Here is a 20,994-nt window from a genome sequence, read left to right on the forward strand (position 1 = left end):
CACGAAAGCTGCTCTTAGCCCCCAGTATGTGTTCCCTTCTTTAATATGTATTCTTTGCTGGTGGTCTCCAAACCTTTAAATTAAAGAAAGCAAGGAAGGCCCTGAACTGTTTGGCTCAGTGGATAGAGTGTTGACTTGTGGACTGAAGGGTCCCGGGTTTGATTCCGGTCAATGGCACATGCCCAGGTTGCGGGCTTGATCCCCAGTAGGGGGCGTGCAGGAGGCAGCAGATCAATGATTCTCTCTCATCATTCATGTTTCTATCTCTCCCTCTCCCTTCCTCTCTGAAATAAATAAAAATATACTTTAAAAAAAAAAAGAAAGGAAGGAGGGAAGGAAGAAGGGAAGGAAAGAAAATAGACTCTTTTGATATTCCTTAAGCAAATTATGGCCTGGATGCAGAAGAGAGAATACAGGAGTGAGGGCAGTAAGGATAGAAGGTGGGAAGGATCAGAGAGCACAAAGAAAGCACTGAGGCAACACCAAACCAGAGATATGAGGCTTGGGGAAGGGAGAGAAAAGAGAGAATAGTCAGCAGTTAATGACAGCCATGGTTGAGTGCAGACCTACTATATACCTGGTCCCTCATAACTTATAGGTTTTATAATCCATGTGCCCTGTAAAGAAGGTATTATTTCCAGTCCCATTTCACAGGTGAGCAAAGCGAGGCTTATAGACACTTTTTTTCTTTTGCATCTACTTGCTGGTAAAGGGCTAAGCCAGCATGTGAACTGGGACTATTCAATTCTAAAGCCTTGCTTCCTAACCAGCCACCATCCTGAACACAAAGGGCACCAACAGGCAATGTGAGAGAGGAAGAGAGACTCTAGTTCACAATTGTGTTGAGGACCCTGGTCTTCCCTCAAAACCCATGGCTAGGACATCTTTCCCATTCCCAGGGAGCCTCCAAATGAACAACTCAAATCTTTCAATGAAAGTTTCCAAGTTCATCTGTTTTAAGTTGCTTGGAGTTGCTAGCAGAAGGAATAACTCTTTCCCACCCTACCCCCAGCAACCAAACACTGGAAACAACCTAATGTCTTCATGCTGCCGTAACAAGAAAATGGCCAAGGAGATACTTTTCTTTAATTTTTCCAAAAATAAAAACAAAACACACATAGCTTTAACCGAATTGTAGGAAACCCAAATGATTGCCCTTCTTTTCCCTCCCCGAACTCTTACCAGGATGTGTACGTGAATGAAAACCAGGGAAGGCAGGGGTGGGACTGGGGCTGGGGATTATATTTGAAATTAGAGGCCTGATGCACAAAGAATCGTGTAAGAATAGGCCTTCCTTCCCCTGGCTGCCGGCACTGCCTTCGCTCCAGCCGGAGCCGCCTTTCTGCCTTGGCTCCAGCCAGGAGCCACCTTCCCGCCTTCCCATGCTGCCCAGAGGCCCAAGCAGCTGGGGCAGTGCAGAACACCTGTGTCCCGCCCCGGCTGCTCGGCGCCTGTGTATGCAAATTAACCTGCCATCTTTGTTGGGTTAATTTGCATACTCACTCCTGATTGGCTGGTGGGTGTCACGAAGGTATGGCCAATTTGCATCTTTCTCTTTTATTAGTTAGATGGTGAAAATTCAGGGCTCAAGTGTTCAATCTACACACATTTTGAAATAATGAAATATAAGACCATGTATAAGCAACTGTTGAGTTAATCCACATACATCTATAATCATTGATTTTTCCCATCAAAACTTTGGGATGCTCTGAGGAAGAACATGTCTGTGTGCTTCTCAGTCATGGGCCGAGTGGAAAGAACAATGGGGACTGAGGTGAAGTTGAATTAAACGTTGACCATGCCACTCAGCCTGGTCAGCTTCAGTCCCCTCATTTGCAAACAGCAGGTAATTCCCACCTCAAAGGATTTCTGGGAGAATGAAGGGAACTAATGAGTGGGAAACTACCTAGCACGGAAAGGATGCTTAATGGTTTCTTCCACATGAAAATGGTAAAAACAAAACAACAACAACAAAAACAAACAAACAAACAAACCATAGTCACATGGGAATGTGGTGTTGAACAAATTTTTACTGATGAGCAAGAAAGACTAGGCAGGGAGCATCTGACCTAACAATGAGAAGTTCTTGATGGGAAAAAAGTGAAACACTATTGTCAAGGGAGATTGTGACTATCACTTTAACATGTATAATGTTAAAAACCAGGAAACATCCTCCAATTATTTAAAAGAAAGTGGTGGCCAGAGAACTCCCCTTCTCAGGTCTCAAGAGCCCTGCCTACTTGTTTTTCTGCAAATCCCCTGCAAGGTGATTCTGCTTGAGGATTTCTTTTGCATCTACTTCTCTGCATGCCATTTGACATGAAATTCTTATACAATCAGAAAGACCAATTCCATTAGGATTTGCAAAGCCACATAAACAAAACCCTCCCACGAAAAGATGCCAGTGGCTTTGAACATTTCAAAGAAATCCCACTGAGGCACCAAATCAGACCCTCATTCCCTGCCTCTAACTTATCTGCCCAGGGTCAGTCCTTTGCCTGATGTTGTACCCTTTCCATCTAGAGATGTTTGGAAAAGGTGCTGCTGAAAGGACAGCCTCACGCTGGGCTTATTTAGTCCTTCCCCACAGGAAATGATGGAAATTCCTGGCATTCTTATCGGAGAAAGGGGTGAACTCCGCTGGTGTCAGTCTTGAAGGGCTGTGGCGAGAGGAATGCGTGCAGCTCTCCTTTGTAGTTGGAGGTGGATAACTTCAAAGCGGCGCCTTCTCCAAACCCAGAGATGAAGCCAGCCTTCTGGGACGGGTCCCAGGAGAGGAGAGACAGGCAGCCTGGTCCCCAAGCCCAAACAACCACAAGTTGAGGCATCCAAGTGTTTATCTTGAGCAGCTTCCCAACGACAGTTCAGCATCCTCTCAGTAAACTCTTCAATCCTCTCTGCTCTGAAAGCAGAAACTCACCATGTGCCGAACAAAGGACCCTTCTTTCTGGCTATTGGGCTAAGCATATCCGAGCTGCTACTTCTCAGAAGCCCAAGTAGTCCTCTACACTGGAATAGACACTCAGTTCCTCTAAACCTTAAGGCAAGAAACAGCTCAATGATTTCATCTTTGTCACTGGTTTGGAGAATGGGTCTGGAAGGAGGGGATGAAAGGTAAGGAGTGTGTGTGTGTGGTGTGTGTGTGTGTGTGTGTGTGTGTGTGTGTGTGTGTTGCGGGGGGTAAGGTTCTGGAACAGGGTTGGGCTCTACTCAATGCAGATGTCTCAGGCTGCTTCCGGATGCCCAGCACTATGCAGGTTAAACTGTTAAAAAAATACATTCTTATTAATCTGAAATTATTATCCAAGGGAAGAAAGGGAAAAGAAAAAGCCCAGTTTGTTTGAAACTATTGGTTCAGGGAGGCCAGTGAAGTTGTGAATAAACAAAACTATTCAAGGATACACGTTAAAAAAGGCATTGGAGACCCTTTTTTGGCTATAGCCCATAAATAATTTTTCAGTAGTTCTCTTACAATTTTTCCACTTCGTTTTTGCAAAAGACGAATTCTACTCCATACAGAATACTTCCTTTTACTTTTTGCTGTTTCACAGTTTGCAATTTTTCAGATTATTTTTCTCTCATAACTATAAATACTCCCTATAGCTGAGCCCCAAGGAAGCAACTGTGTCAAACACAAACAACAAATGTTTCCAGCTGCTCACATCTGCCCATGATTGTCACAGGCGGAACCAAGTATCTCCTGCTCCCCTCCATCGTTACAACTCTGGACCTCCTATTCTTTTCCAAGATAATGCAAGAAACCGAGACACACATGCAACCAATGAAACAAAGGTGGTCTGTCCCCACCCCCTCGGCACAGAAAGGGGCAAGGCCGACCCCAGAGGGAGGGCTCAGGACATCCAGGGTGGCGCTTGTCATTATACCAACACTGCCCACCATGGGGCTGGGGCGGACAGCCACTGTCCCCAGGCCTCCTTGCCTCTCTCAGTTCGTAGCAGTAAAGCAGGGAGTGTGACGGAACAAGAATCCATGAGGCTGCTGGAAATAAGAAGGTTCCAGGGACCTACTGAATCCTAGACACCATGTTCAAGCAGCAGGATCAAATAGTTGAAGAGGGAAGAGCAGGATAATGGGCAACACTTATGGGATGCCACATGTGCCAGGCCCTGTACTGATCCAGTATCACCCTTAATTCCATAACACCCCCAAGGAGTAGGCCTATTATGGACCCACATTTTACAAGTGAGGAAACTGAGACTTTACCATTTTATTTATTTTGTATTATTTTCATTATTTTATAAAAATAATTCTTTATTGTTGAAAGTATTACATATTTCTCCCCTTTCTCCCCCATTAACCCTCTCCAGCCCGACCCTGCTCCCTGGCCCCACCCCTCAGGCCCTCACCACCCTGTTGTCTGTGTCCACCAGCCATGCATCTATGCATGTAAGGTCCTTGGTTGATTACCTCCCACCCACCCACCCTCCCTCACCTCCCCTCCAGAGATTCTGCATGGAGACTTTACAATTTTAAACAACCATGTGCCCAAGGTCAGAGTTGATGAATGCTGGAACTCAGATCCGAAACCACATCCCTGGTTCCAGCGTCCACACATTTAACCACTGCCCCCTAACCACCCCCAGAAAAGATGAAAAACAGCCATCAAGTGGGAAAGATGACGCCTGGCCTGCTGGCCTCGTGGCATTGTTGTGAAGGAAGAGTACGTTTGTAAGTCCTTTGGTAAAATAAAAGCGATACACAAACGTGGACCGGAGTTGTTATAATCATTCCCAAGAGGGTTAAAGGGCAGGACCTGGAACGCACCCCTCTGCCCACACTTCTCCCCTTCTCCTGTGGGGTTTTGATGCACTTATCCCTTGGAAGGGAAACAACATTTTCTTTTCTCCTACTCCCTATCATTTTAATGAAAAAAACTTTTTAACTTGAATGTATTCATGTTAATCATAGGACTAATCAGAAGGTTTCAGAAGACATTTGGATCAGTTTATCACAAATTCCAATTTTATAAATGTGTATTTATCCCTTAGCATAGGAATGAATTCTCTTTCTCCTCCCGCTAACTATAACAATAAGGGCTCCCAGAGCCACGTGTGCTATTTTTGAAGACTACAGTAACTGGGAAATAAGCAGAAGGATGTCACTGTAGTATATATCATATTCTATTTATAGAACATAAAAATTAATATACTAGCACCTCATGTTCCAGAGGATGATCTCGGCCACACTGTAACTATAGCTACATCCCAAATTAATTAGCTCTGCATACTGACGCCAAGAAACGCTGATCCTCAGAGCCTGATTAAATGTTGAAAATGCTCACTTCATTAACCTTTCAAAATTTCCCTCATCAAAGCTTTGGTCAGAGGAGAAAATAAATGGCAAACCCATCAGATTTAACTCTATCTCTTCTTCAGACACATGCCCAGAACTTTGGGAAAGAGGTTAACAAGCATGACATATAGAAAGGCTGAAGAAAAAGAGAAGACCTGGTTAAGACCAAAGTGCAACAATGAATCCTGGAATAGACAAGGGATGACTGTCCTGAAATAATACCACACCACACTAGATCCGTGGTCGGCAAACTGTGGCTCGCGAGCCACATGCGGCTCTTTGGCCCCTTGAGTGTGGCTCTTCCACAAAATACCACGGCCTGGGCGAGTCTATTTTGAAGAAGTGGTGTTAGAAGAAGTTTAAGTTTAAAAAATTTGGCTCTCAAAAGAAATTTCAATTGTTGTACTATTGATATTTGGCTCTGTTAACTAATGAGTTTGCCGAACACTGCACTAGATCACTGGAGATCACCTCTTTTGCTCTTTATTGTAATACTAGAGGCCAGATACATGAAATTCGTACACAGGTAGGGTCCCTAGGCCTGGCCAGCGATCAGGGCCAATTGGGGCCTTCCGGCTGCCGGCCAGAGCCTTCCCTCCGGCTGCTGCCGGCCGGGGCCTTCCTTCGTTCCGCGCTGCCCCCTGGTGGTCAGCATACGTCATAGAGAGCAATCGAACATCCGGTCTCCTCATTGAACTCCCGAGGGGACACTTTGCATATTAGCCTTTTATATATATAGATTGCATTGAATTTGAAGAAACACATTATCATTTTATTGATTTGAGAGAGAGGAAGGGAGAAAGAGAGAGAAACATCGATGAATGTGTTCATGTTAATCATAGGACTGAATGTATTCATGTTAATCACATACAGTTATAAAATTGGAATTTGTGATAAATTGATCCAAATGTCTTTTTCGATGTGAGAGAGAAACATTGATCAGTTGCCTTCTATATAGCACATGCCCTGACCGGAAATTGAACCCGCAACCTAGGTATGTGCCCTAACTAGGAATTGAACCCACAACCTTTTGGTGTACGGGACAATGCTCCAACCAACGGAGCCACCTGACCAAAAGCACAATATTGTTATTAAACAGCCTTGACTTTATGTAGTAAATGCTTCTAAATAACTATATATGAATAACCTTGGCAACAAGCCACCAGGTCACAATTTGCTAAAACAGTGGCCCCTTTGTCCTGGGGATAAGTAACCTCTGGTTCATCTGGAGCCTAAATTCATCATTGTATTTGAATAAATAAGACATACTGAAAATGAGACAACAATTATGTTAAAAATTAAAGGCTGATTTAAATCATCTCAAAGGCCCTTCCATCTCCAAAATTCTAATCGACCCCTAGGCTGGATATCCATCACTTTACCTAAAAGCTGAATCCGAGAATTCTCAACATCAGAACATCTCTTTCACAGCTTATTCCAAGGTTTCCCATTTTAATTTCATCCCTTTCTCCTACTTGTACCACTTGGTATCATCCTCTTCACTCCTCTCTATTTATGTGGTCGAGTATTTTAAGTTATTATCCTATCTCCTCTGAGTCATCACTGTGTGATTTCCACACATAATTTAACCACCACACATTAAATCCTTTCAGCAACTTACTATTTTTTTGTGGAGTTCATGTGTTTTTTCACCGAATCCTCATCCACCTAGCTTAGTTACATGGTCATCAAATTTTAAATAACATTTCTCTAAAGGTCACTCTTTTTTATTTATCTTTATTTATTTTTTTATTTTTTAAAGCAAACTTTTCTCTTGGTTCTTCATATTCCTACTGATTTCCAACTACAGATCTGAAATCCACTGATTTCTAAAATATGTAGGCATGTCAACATTTATTTTGCCTTATTTTGACAAGCTTGATTTTCCTCTTTATTCCTGCCTTTCATTTTTGTTTTGTTTTCCTTCCCTCTATAATTCTTGGTTTCATTTCCACTCCTGCTGCCACCTTCAGGGAACCCTCCATCGGAAAGCAGAACACAGGGTACCCATCCAGAAATACGTAATTGTGTAGACACAGAGCTGTGTACTGTGGAGGAAGGCAGGGGGCACTGAGCATAAGCCACTCTGCCAGCACATGAATGGAGGAGCTATGGGCTTGGCACCTCTGTTCTCCCATTTTAAAGCCCTAGTTTTCCCCAGAAAGAAATGCAGAAGTGTGTGTCCAGAAGGAAAAACGCTAAAGCAGTGAGGGAGCCAGAGCAGCTGGGGGTTGTTAACTTTTATCAAAGTCCAGCAAGGATATTTTTTAAGCAACAGGAAGTAGATTTGTTCTCTTTCATATTCTCTCTCTCTCTCTGTCTCTCTGTGTCTTTCTGTGTGTGTATGTCTCTCTCTGTCTCTGTCACACACACACACACACACACACACACACACACACACACACACATACACACACACTCCTTTTCTCCTCTAACCTTCTTCATTTCCTCTGGCCAAGGCACAGAAACAAGCTGGACAGAAAACCTCAGTTCCCTTGAACTACCTGTGGAATTCTGCCATGTTCACTGGCAGTTCCTAGCCAAACTGCCGAATACAAGAAGCCTGGTCAGAGAGAGAAGAGCCCCCGCATCAGCAGATTCCGAGGCAGAGGAGCGCGTCTTAGTCCCCCAGAGCTGCTTCAACAGATCACCACAAATGTGGCATCTTAAAAGAGCACAAGGGTTTTCTCGTAGAATTTTAGGGGCCACGGTCTGAAATCAGCTTCAGTTGGCTGCAATGAAGATGTTGGCAGGGCTGTGCTCTCTCCAGAGTCTCTGGACAGAAAATCCATTTCCCGGCCTTTTTCAGCTTCACCTGTGTCACTTCACCACTTCAGCTAGTGGCCGTCTGCGCTGCTTGGCTTAGGGCACCATCCTCCACCTTCAGAGCACATCACTCCAATCTCTGCTTTCATCAGCATCCGCCTTCTCCTCTGGGTAGTCAAATCTCCCTTGCACTGAGAGCTCACCCAGATAGCCCAGGATAACCTCCCCATCTCCAGTTCTTTAACTTTATCACACTGCAAAGCACGTGTTGCCATACAAGGTAGCATTCAGGTTTCAGGGATTAGGGTGTGGACATTTTGGGGGCCATAATCCAGCCTACCACAGAGCACAAGTGTTTAGTTGGATTTCTAGAAAAAGCCTTCTCACTGTCTACTAACATTGACTGAGTTATGAGCATGGGGCCTGAGGAAAAAGGAAAGATGTTTTCTAAAAATCAAAACAGAAATTCCATGTGTGTTTGCTCCTGTCTTGTCACTGGTTTGCCTTTCCCACCATGTTTTGCCTTTTACGCCATCTGGTTTGTACCCATCGAACCCCATAAGCGCTCCACGCCTGAGCACAGCTCCTGCTCCAGTGCCCTCGGCGTTGTGAGAAATCATCCGCCTGTTACACAGAAACTCAACTTCTAACCAACACTGGGCCTCAGAGCCACACACGCTCATGTGTCAAGGGTCCAGCAATGGCCTTACTGTATCCCAGATCAAGCACAGAGAAGGAGAAGGCTGTGTCAGAACTCACCAAACCTCTTGTAACCGAAGGACTGCATCTCCTCCTCCTCTGCAAAGTCGTCTGCAGGAGAAGAAAAAACACAGCGTTAAGCCTGGTGAGGCCCAGAAGTGCAGGGTCAGGGCAGGACTCAACTGTGCGACCTCCACCTGCTCCCCCTCCCCTTCATCACAGTGGCTTTCCCTCTGCTCCTGGAACACACCATGTCTTCCTCCTGTTCCTTATGCGACTCATTCTAATTCGGCTCTCAACTAAACGATGACACTTCTGAGATGCCTTTCCCAACCACCACCTTGCCCCTCCGTCACACCATCCTATCTTAATATTACTCTCTGATATCCTCATTTGTGTGTGTGTGTGTGTGTGTGTGTGTGTGTGTGTGTGTGTGATCATGAGTCTTGTGAGCAGAAACTTTTTCTGTCTTGCTTCAAGAATGAATCCCCTGTACTTAGAATGGTGCCTGTCACAGAGCAGGGGCTTAACAAATTTTGTTGAATGAATGACTAAATAATTAACTATCCAAAGAGTTAAGTTATATTCACATGATTGAGCCCACAGCCCTCCCTTTCAGATGCTGGCTGGGCTCTGTGGTCATCTCTTCCACCAACTGTGACATCTCAGGAGCCCAGCCTGACTCCTGCAATGACAACCAAATCCTTCCCCACTCCCTTCCCATTGGATAACTGGGACTGACAAATGGTTTCCCAGTAAATGCATTTCAAAAGATAGACTGGCTGTGGAAATTCCTAGATTCAGAGCCACTGTGGAAACGAGAGAGATGTTATGCCAGTCGAGCTTTCCACCAAAGAAGCCTAAGTCCCCTTTCTAATATGAACGTGATGCAATTCCTTCTCACATCAATAAAGAACGTCTCATTGTCTAGTTCCACCAGGTGTAGGCGCCGGCAATTAATTGTGCAATTAAAGGTCACTTTTGATGACAAACAAAGGTGTTAAGACCAGGCCTTTCCAATTATTCTGGAATTGGTCACCAGTACTGCACCAGCACCCAGCTTTCTCCCCACATGCAATTCAGTTCAAAAGCATTGATTCCACATTTACTATGAACCAGAGGCTGCCAGGCAGTGGGGCTTCAGAAGTGAGTGAGACATGGTCCCTTCCATCAAGAAGCCGAAGGCTTTCAAGGAGGAGAGGCTCACGGGGAGAAAATAAAGCCTCTGTGGTCATCTTTTCAGCCCCCAAACAGGACATAGGACCTGGCTATATCCGACCCTTGAAGTGTTGTGGAGCAACCAAAGGTGTATGAGATCTGTAATACAATGTGGTGAACCTCAGAACACTAGTTTGCTATAAAATGCTATGAAAACACATGTAAGAGAGCAATTAACGTCTAACAAAGAACGGAGACGTGTGATATCTTTGTATTTTACCTTTGTTTCCTTATCAGAGAGCAGGGGTGAGCTGCTTGGAATCTAGAAGGCCAGGTGTTCATAATTAAGGTAGTCTTCTGATGTTCAAGATTAAAGCTTTAGTTCTTTCTACAGGGAAGAACATGCTTACAACCAAGAGAGCAGCACCTTCCTCACTGACCCAGTAATTGGTTAGTTCCACAAATACATATTAATCCCCTACTTTACCAAGTAATTCTATCCTATTAATGGCTGAGCAGCTGGGTCTAGTCTCAGTTAAAGAGAAATCCTTATCTGCTGCCATGCATTTACTCATTCACTCCTTCATTCATTCCATAAATGCTTACAGCCTAGGGGAGTTGATGAGACATGAACATAAGTGAAGGACGATGCCACCCACACGTCAGCTTCCCCTGCCAGCTACAGCCCCCCTCCCCCCCCCCCCCCCCCGCCCCCGCCACTGTGCCAAGTCTGCAAAAGAACCTACTCACACGCAAACCGTGTGGGCCAAGGAGGCAACAGTGAAGACTTCACAGTGGAAACAAAAGAGCAGTTTGTGCTGCATTCCCAATAAAAATAGCATAGAATTTCCCATTAGACGTCTCTGTTCTCCTCCAAAGCTTCTTTTCAGCAGGCCCACCATTAGTTTGTTTGTTTGTTTGTTTTCTTTTTCCTCTCTGATCTTTTTCCCATGCAGCATGTAGTCTGACTGACTCCTCTCTCCTTCCTGAAGTTTCCCTGGGAACTTCAAATGTCTCATACTTTTGTTATTAAAGCATTCCAGCTCTGCCTTCCAAATTAGCATGCCCAAACTCATTAGGGGGTTCACGAAAACAAAGGCTTTACAGACGACCCCCTAATAGAACTAGAGTGGGATCTTCTGCTTCTTGTCTTAATCCTCATCCTGAAAGAATTAGGAATTCTCATGGCAGCCACTAAAAGAATACAAATTTCTATCTCATCCAACTCTAAAATTAGATAGTAAATTACATGGGACATAACAGGTACAAGTAAAATAACACAAATGATGTCTAACTGGGATTATTGGGAAGGTCTCATAGAGAAGTGCCTTAAATCAGTTTTTCTTAATATTTTTCTTTGGAGTGAAAAAGATAATCGGGAAACACTGGACACGATATCCATTTTTTTTTAGAAATTAATAATGGATTTTGAAATATTAGAGACTCTGAGAAGTGCTAAGAGAGACAAAGATTTAAAAACACACAACTTGTTTGTTTTACTCCATGCTTTCAATATCCTTAAAAGCGGTAGAGTTGGGCAGGTAACACTTAGTCTAAGAGTTCATCAGCATAGGTGTCCCCGAGAGACATGGTGCCAAATTTTCCCAGCTGTTCAGCTGCTAAACAGCCAGGTCAGGCTGGTGATGGAGTCGGGCATTTAGGGAACTGAGAATGAGGGAGAGGCAAGAGCTGATGGGGCGTGCGATGTGTGGAGAACCCTCATCAGGCTACCAGAGCCACAGGAGGGAGAATTCCAGGTCAGGCGTTCCTAATGCCTGGGCATTTTACACTGAGTAGCCAGATTATTATGATCTCTGAATATTAGAGGCCTGGTGCATGAATTCGTGCATGGGTGGGGTCCGGCCAGCCTGGCCAGGGGGAAGGGACATGGGCAGTTGGCCAGCCTGCCTGCTGGTTGAACTCCTGGTCGAGGGGACGATTTGCATATCAGCCTTTTATTATATAGGATATACAGGGAGTGGCCAGATTATTATGCGTTCAGAGATCATAATAATCTGGCTACTCAGTGTAGAAGGCAAAAGCCAATGACAGGGCTCACAATGGCTGACGGGTCTGAAGAAGACAAACAGCCTAATATTATGTGCAACGTTATTTTCTGTTCTCGAAATCTTTTCCTCGCACTGTGTAGGCCCAAGCTACGTGTGTCCCAGGTTGTCTTTATAGAATCGGGGCCTGCAAAGGTGCTATATCCAAATAAGGATATTCTCCCTAGAGAATATGCAGTCATTTTAGCAACTTGCCACTTTTCAAAATCTGTCTCTGACACAACCTATGCCACGTAACTCCTACGTGAGCAAGGACTGGGCTAAGATTTAAGGCCTCTAAGTTGTGGAATGATCAGAACTTGATCCCTGCTCTGATAGTTTGTCTGCAGGAAAGAGGTGACCCTTACATATTAAATAACAAAATGTGAGTAATTTGAGTTATATCTACAAGCAGGGACTTTCTTGGCTTCCACAGATGTACTTCAGCATTTTCACTTTAGTCCCTATGAGCTGTGGCTTGCCTATTTCAAAATGTGACTTTTATTTTATTGTGGGCCAAGCTGTGCAATATCCCTACGGTTAGACATCACTTCTCCTCCCCTTATACTTCCTTTCTATCAGTGTGACAGCAGTTAACTGTCTGCCTTATATTTCATCTCTGGTTTTGACTCCACCAGATGGAAAGCCATTTGAAAACAGGAAACTTTTCACATTGTAACCCTCAGCAACTAGTCCATTAATGGGACATTACAGGCACTCAATAGTTGTAGAAAATTAAGCAGGTTAGAATTATTCATATGTCTATCTCTCCCACTAACTGATGAATTCTTGATGGACAGAGATGAACTCTTTCTCTTTTTGAATGTCCATCATGTTTGGGGAAGATAAGAGAACGAATATTTAGTCAACAACTACTGAAGATCAGGTTCTTCCCATTCATTGTGTTTCTCTGTTTTACAGGTGAGAAAACTGAGGCTCAGAGAAGTTACATAATTTGACCCAAGGTCTTACAGCTTGTGAGTAGCCAGGCCAAGACTAAAACCTAGCCTGTGGGTCCCTCCACACGGTAGTGGTAATGACCACACAGACTAAACCCTTTACTAGCAAGAGAGAAAGCTAAAAAGCAATGATTTATACCATAGAATTCTGAAAAGGGACCCAAATAACTCTGAAAGGAGGCTAAAATTGGAGGACTGGTTGAACATATATTTAAGAAGGAATTGACTATAATAAAAAAGATAGATAACAAGTGGTGGTGAGGATATGAAAAATTAGAACCCTCAAACACTGTTTGGGGGAATGCAATATGGCATAGCCACTTTGAAAAACAGTCTTCCTTAAAAAAGGCTAAACATAGAGATACCATATGACTCAGGAATTCCACTCCTGGGTATACATCCAAATGAAAACATATGTCCACACCCAATTTTGTACATGAATGTTTATAGCAGCATTATTGTAAAAAAAAAAAAAAGTGGAAACAACCCAAATGCTCATGAACTAAAGAATGGATAAATTGTGGTATATCCATACAATGGAATATTATTCAGCAATTAAAATGAATGGAATACTGCTATGTGCTACAACATGGAGGAAACTTGAAAACATTATGCTAAGTGAAAGAGGTCAGTCACAAATGACCACATATTGTATGACTCCATTTATATGAAATCTCTACATTAGGTAGATTCATAGAGTCAACAAGCAGATTAAAGGTTTCCTAGGGCGGGGGACTTGGGGGAAATGAGGAGTGCCTACTAAATGGTAAGGGATTAAAAAAAAATCCTACCATTAATATTTTTATGGAGATAAGAGAAAATAAAACATCCATAAAATAATAACAGGGTGCTATAAAAAGGACCATCATCCATCACCATTTACCCTTTTCTACCTCAACTACCTCCCTCTCTCTGGTAACTATCATATTGTTGTCTGTGTCTATAAGTTTTTTGGTTTTTTGTTTATCTTGTTTGTTCATTTGTTGCTTTCAGTCTTATAACCCACATATGAGTGAAGAAGCTTTGACTTTGGGTGGTGGGCACACAATGCAATATACAGATAATGTATCATAGAATTGTACACTTGAAACCTATCTAACCTTATTAAGCAATGCCACCCAAATAAATTTAATTTAAAAAATAAAAAGGAACCATCAGAGAAAAACTTTTAGAAATAAAAATATGATTACAGAAATGAAAACTTAAGAGTTGGGAGATAAAGTTGAAATATTCCAGAAAGAAAAAAAAAAGACAAATAAATAGAAAAGAGTAAAGACAAGAAAAAATTAGAGAATCAATTCAGGTGGGTCCTATATTCAAGTAATAGAAAAAGGAACAAGGGAGCAAACCATCGCAGGAATAATCGAACATTCTCCAGTATCGAAAGACCTGGTTCTCCAGAATGAAAGGGCCCACCACTTCCCAGCACAAAGAAAGGAAAGACATCTACTCCAAGGCACATCACTGTAACGTTTCACAACACAGAACAAAAAGAAAATCCTAAAAGCTTCCAGTCAGAAAAAGAAAGATTACCACAGAATAAAAAATAAATAAACAAAAAGAATGGTTTCACACTTCTCAACAGCAAACTGGAGCTAAAAGAAAATAAATCAGTGTCTTCAAAATTCCAAGTCTAAATTATTTCCCACATAGAAATATCTCAATTAAATGAGTAGATAACAGAAAAAACTTTTCAGACTTAACAGATTCTCCAAAAATGTACCTCTCATGCACACTGTTTCCAGAAAGTTGTTGGAGAATGCATTCCATTAAAATAGGAACAAAGCTAGAAAGATGTGTGTGTGTGTGTGTGTGTGTGTGTGTGTGTGTGTGTGTGTGCATGTATATACCCTAACCAGTGGTTGGCAAACCGCACCTTGCGAGCCACATGCGGCTCTTTGGCCCCTTGAGTGTGGCTCGGCGTTAGAACCACTTCTTCCAAATAGACTCGCCCAGGCCGAAAACCGACTTCTGCGCATGGGCCACGAAGTTTCAGTCGCACTGTACGTGCACGCCTGTACGTGGTATTTTGTGGAAGAGCCACACTCAAGGGGCCAAAGAGCCGCAGGTGGCTCGCGAGCTGCGGTTTGCCGACCACTGCCCTAACCTAATCTTAACCCTAATTCTGAGTAGGTCATAAGGCTCCAGAAAAAAATTCTTCAAGAAGATAAAAATGGGAGAATACTCAATGTGTTTGAACACATTGCACAGTGATTTAGGAAAGCGATTTGGGATGAATGACGATATATATACATACATAGGAAGCTAAACAAACAAAATAAGAGGATTATTAAGGCCAGGGGAAACAAAGTTACATAAGAAAGAAATACAAGTCTGCGGTGAATAGCATTTACATCATTGTAATAAGGCAAACATTGAATATTGAGCCAATCAAGATTGGGACATAATTACATTGGGACGATGGAGGGCAACAGGTTTCCATTAGAGGGAGGGAGAAAGGACTAAATTCTCATCTGCTCTAAAGGGAAGTCAATATATAATGCCTAAAACTAAAATAATAATAAGGAAGCGTACCAGAAGCATATCACTTATGGGTCATGATATGGGTCCTGGGAGAATGTCTGCATAAAGGGCTACCGACAATTATTTCCATCCCTCTGCCTGTCAGTCCACTTCCACTCCTTTTCAATCTGGAAGGGCCTGTGACTTGCTTTGGCTGACAGAATGTGCCAGAGTGGCTGACCTTGGCGCCTACGTCTTAGCGGCCTTCCAGCTTGTTTTCACCCCGTTGGCAGGCAGCTGTCATGTGAAAGGTCTGACTACCCTGCTGGACTAGAGGCCACCTGGAGAGAGAGGCTCCCTGGAGGATGAGGGACTGTTAAAGGAAGGAGATAAAGAGCAGGGAGCCCTGAGCCATTCTGTCCACCCCGATGATGCTCCCTCCAGGGGAGTGAGGCCGTCCGGCCCAGCCAACGCCTTGGGAAGCAGAGGCCAGCCGTCCTACCGAGCCTGACCCGAATCGCAAAATCATGAAAAAATAAACAGCTGTTGTTTTAAGCCACAGGGTTGGGGATGGTTTATTAGTAGGCATCAGTAGATAACGGAAAGAAAAGTAAATGTAAAAAAAAAACCCACAAATGCCAAAAAAATGTTCTCAAGAGGTTGTCTCTGGGGAATGGTGAAGGATGAAATGATGGAGGGCTGGGCAGGAAACTACTGTTTTTCATAGTAAATCTGTGATATTATTGGACTCTTTAAACTACACACATCTCTAACTTTGATAAAAAAAAAATAAAGTAAAGCAAACAAAGCAAGGGAATGTGAATGGAAGATAAAGGTCAGGTAGGCAAAGGAAAGCGCCCAGGTCCAACACATGCTGCTGAGCAGAAAAGGCGTCCTGCTCTCCGAAGGGCCAGGGTACGGAATTCCGCCTGAGGCAACAGAGTACAAAGTCGGGACCTCCGGCCTTAAGTACCAGGCACAAAGCGGGTTCCGACAAATGCCAAATGGAACAGAACACGTTCAGACTTTTTCAGAAGCCAAGATGAAGGACCCTGGACAGAGGTTAGACCTACTGTAGACCACTCTTCCAAGCTGAGCTCAGGGCTGCCATTCATGTGAGCATGTCCATCAGCTACTCTACTGTTTCTACCTTGATGCAGCTCCAGCTCTTGTCTAGTCATCACTGTCCAAACGAAACAGTACAGTCCCATCCACTGTTCAAATATATAACTGCTTCCCACCAGCCCGCGGACATCCTCTGCTACGAGCATTCCTGCACGCTGCCCCCCATCTGTCCCCATCACCACTACCTATTGTGGAAAGCCTTTTGGTGAGGAGGGAAGAAGGTGCCCCTGCACCCCAAGGGCCAAATGCTCAGTGCAATCTGGATCCCTGAGTCCACAGCCACGCTCCACTTGCCAGTGTCCCATTGAATCGCTTTCAGGTAGTTGTCTGTGAGAGCTGTGGCCTCCACAATGTGTCACAGGATTGCTAAATGTTTCAGGTATCGCTTCAGATGCTGCTATGCTATTTTGGAGGACTTCTCTCCTAAGGCCAGATGCCGATGTGATGCTAAAGCTTGGGCTTTGGAACTGAAAGACCTGGGTTTGAAGAATGGGTCTACTTTGTACTGACAACATAAGCTCACATCTGCCTCTCAGTCTCCTATAAGATGGGACTAATAATTCCCATCACACATTGTTGGGATGGAAAAGTGAATTGGTAAACGGAAGCACCTGACAATAAATATGAGGGGGGGTGTTGTTGTTTTTTTAATAAGGTGGCAGAGGTAGAGATAGCAGCTGCTGTGCTTTGAAGTCCAAAATAAATATCCCAGATCTTGAATGTTCGTGAAATACAGAATTGCTTTAGGTTTGCGTAGGGACTACTTTTCAAAAGACACAAAGCTCCAGTCTGAGGTTAGCATTTGGGGGAGGGCAACAGCAGGGAAGAGAAATATGTAGGGTGGGTTCAATTTGGGCTGTAGCTAATTGACATCGAAATGTGTGATATTGAAGAAAATTTACCTCAATGTACTTGGGGCTGTAAAAACTGAAGACAGACATACTTTACCCTTGATTTAACCCTAAGAGCAGTACTGATAACACCTGTCCTAGTTTTACAGCTTTACAAATATAAAACCTCATGCTACCCCACTGGCATCTCTGGGCCATAGATGTATTCTGCCAGTGAATGAGTCAGTGCATGTAATAAAATATCTGACGTTCAGGATATTTTTTATATATTGACTTCCCTTTAGACCCTGTCTCCCATTCAACAGCTCCAGGTCTTCCCCCTACCCCATCCTAAATGGATAAAGGAATCTGTAACCATTTAAATACTTGTAGATTATTTCAAATATTCCAAGGGACTTATTTTGATTACTCAACTACTTTCTGAGTTTCATGTTTTGCAATGGGATTACTTTTGGGGTGTTTTTTTAAGTCAAAATTATCCTATATAATAAAAGGCTAATTATGCAAATCGACCAAACAGCACAACGACCGGTCACTATGACACATACTGACCACTAGGGGGCAGATGCTCAATGAAGGAGCTGTCCCCTGGTGGTCAGTGTGCTCCCACAGGGGGAGCACTGCTCAGCCAGAAGCCGGGCTCATGGCTGGGTAGCGCAGCAGTGGTGGTGGGAGCTTCTCCCGCCTCCGCAGCAGTGCTAAGGATGTCTGACTTATGTCGGACATCCCCTGAGGATTCCCGGACTGCTAGAGGGTGCAGTCTGGGCTGAGGGACACCCCTCCTCCGAGTGCATGAATTTTGAGCACCGGGCCTCTAGTAAAGACATAAAATGACTCCATATTCTGGCACAATTTATAATTCTGATGCTTATAAAAATAGCAGATTCTTGTTTTTAGGACAAAGAGATGTAGTATCTTTTTCCTTCTGTTATACTCCATCAAAACTGAGGAGGATTGTTTGTTACTTTTACTCCAAATTGGTAGTGGGGACTAAACCAAATTTCCCCCAGCAGCCAACTTCAACACTTAAATAGAAACAGATATGACACTCAAAACCTTGACCCCTACATCCATCATTCATGTGTAACTACAGGGAAAGTAATGGACCTCCCTTTCTTCAATGAAGGACCTTCTCATCCAATCATGCTAGTCAGGTTAATAACAGGAGAGTCAGGATGAGGACTTGAACACTCACCTCAAATTTTATAAGGGCCCTTGAAGAGACATGGGTCATTTGGCAAGAAAAACGAATGCCATCCATTTCTCTGGAGGCATGGAAAAAAATAAGTGGCCTTTGTTTAAAAAAATAAAAACAACCACACACAAAACTTACTGGTATACATCTGTTTTGTTTTGAAATCACTTAACTTTACATTTAGTTTATCCAAACAAATATGCCAAAGCAATATACTGTAATTAATTACAAATGATGGAGCAAAATAGAGCTTAGTAGACAAAGTTTGAGAAAACTTTGAGCTGGATTTTCTCTCATTTCCCACGCTGAAATGTCATACTTGACAGTTTCAGTGTGGCTCTGATGTACCACCTGCCTCTTTAATGACTATTAAATTACTATTAGAGTAATGTAACCTGAAATACGAAATATAATTCACGCTAATGAATCAGCTCAAATCTCCCCTCCAAATGAAAATAACCCTGTCTTCAGGCAGGTTGCCCTCTCTTCCTGGTTCCTCCAGCTACATTTGCCTAAACCTCAAGTAGGACATTTGACTTTTATGTTGGATTCCAGTTGTTTATGCATAAATCTTATCTTGCCTACCAGCCTGCAAGTTCCTTCAGAGGCTATACACATAATGAACATTTGGAGACATTTAAATAACATGCTAAATAAAGAATAAATGAAAGCTAGTTAGGGCCTGGTGGCCCAATTATAAATTATAAATAAAATAGAAATGTGACAGGTTAATGGGAAATGCACAATACCAACTAAATAGACATGATGCCAAGTGGTTAAGAAAACATATACATAAATCTGTCCTAACACTTATCTAGAGACAAATTTGTCTTATGTTTTAATTCCTTGATGTCATATCCTAACTGGATAAAAGTAGACACTTGATTTGAGATACAAATCTATAAAAATATTATGTCATTATTAGTAGGCACCTGAATAATAGTGCTCCTGGAAAATTAATGTGCCTAGCTATATTAAATGTATTTACATATATTTACCAACGTTATACTACTACTAGAGGCCCGGTGCACGAATTCGTGCATGGGGGTAGGGGGGAGTGGCGGGACTGTGGGACGTTGGCCGGCAGGCCTGGATCGGTAGATTGGGGCCAGCCGGCCAGGGAGGAGGGGCCGTGGGAGCACACTGACCACCAGGGGGCAGCTCCTGTGTTGAGCATCTGCCCCCTGGTGGTCAGTGCACGACATAGCAACCGGTCGTTTGTTCGTTTGGTCATAACAGTCGCTTAGGTTTTTATATATATAGATCATAACAAATGAGAAAATTGTACCGTTTCATTAGAGTGACAAATGTCACTATAAATCTGGTCCCTGCATTTTCGGTAGGGCTGATTTTTTACTATATTAGAAAAAATGACAATAACACTAGTGACGGCAGCTGGAGATGGACCAATATAACACTGTTCTCCATTGAGTGCACAGCTCTTCCTGTCCCTGAGGTCAGTTTGAGCACATCTGTCATTTGAAAATTACTTTCATTTCAAAACTGAACTTTTGTTTTCATGGTAAACTTACCATAAATGGTTCATAATTGGCAATTATATTATGCCTGAAGGAAGCAGCAGGTTATAATAACAGTTTTACTATGACTGAAACACCTTAAGTTCCCATTAAGTGCTAGATACCAGTCTAAACAATTGATCTACACTAACCTATTTAATCCTCAAAAAAGTCTATCTGGTAGATGCCATTATTCTTCCATTTGACAGATGAGGACCCTAGGGGCTCCAGTGGTTAAGTAACTTGCCTGTGGTCACCAGACCCTCTGGATTCATAGCCCACACCCTTTGCCATCACACTAAAATCATCAGATTCAACTCCTGGAATCAGTACATATAATTGCATTTTATGAAATGGTTATATTTTAAAGTAATATTTTCAACTATAAAGTTGGACAATTTTTACCTTTGATTAATAAACTGTTATATAAATATCAACTAGTTTCCTAACTAGATTTCTATGTCACAAGGAAGTGACTGAGGCCCAAAGAAGTTTGGCTACTTCCACAGAACCAACAACAAGTTAGTTTTTCATGCAGAATGTCAAAAGTCCAACTTAGGCTACTGAATATGACTTCATGTGATACTGAGTTATGGTCCCAAACCATTCAGGAAGCACAGGGAGTCATATTTAATATATCCAAGTACAATAAATTTATTAAATCTCCCATATTGAAGAACACATTTCTTCTATGTTTTTAAGAGTGTTGATTGAATAATTATAGTAAATTCAGGGGTTAAAAGAGCCTTAGCATATCTTTGGAATCTTAATTCGGGATTACTAGTTTCTGCTTACATTGGCTTTCACTGCTATATAATTATGAAGGTCCCTTAAGCAACTGGCAAGACCTTTTCAAGGTACTATGTTGGTTTGGACTCTTCAAATAACATTCTCTTAAAGAAA

General features: G+C 42.8%; 1 protein-coding gene across 1 annotated transcript in view; it reads right to left on the minus strand.

Moving 5' to 3' along the window:
• COLEC12 (collectin subfamily member 12) overlaps positions 1–20,994 on the minus strand; it is a 176,708-nt gene that overhangs the window by 148,108 nt on the left and 7,606 nt on the right. Inside the window, exon 2 of the mRNA XM_079785044.1 lies at positions 8,839–8,889. Coding sequence (XP_079641170.1) covers positions 8,839–8,889 — 51 coding nt within the window. The remainder of the gene's footprint in view (positions 1–8,838; positions 8,890–20,994) is intronic.

Source organism: Cnephaeus nilssonii (assembly GCF_951640355.1).
Source record: "Cnephaeus nilssonii genome assembly, chromosome: 11".
NCBI classification, from domain to species: Eukaryota; Metazoa; Chordata; class Mammalia; order Chiroptera; family Vespertilionidae; genus Cnephaeus; species Cnephaeus nilssonii.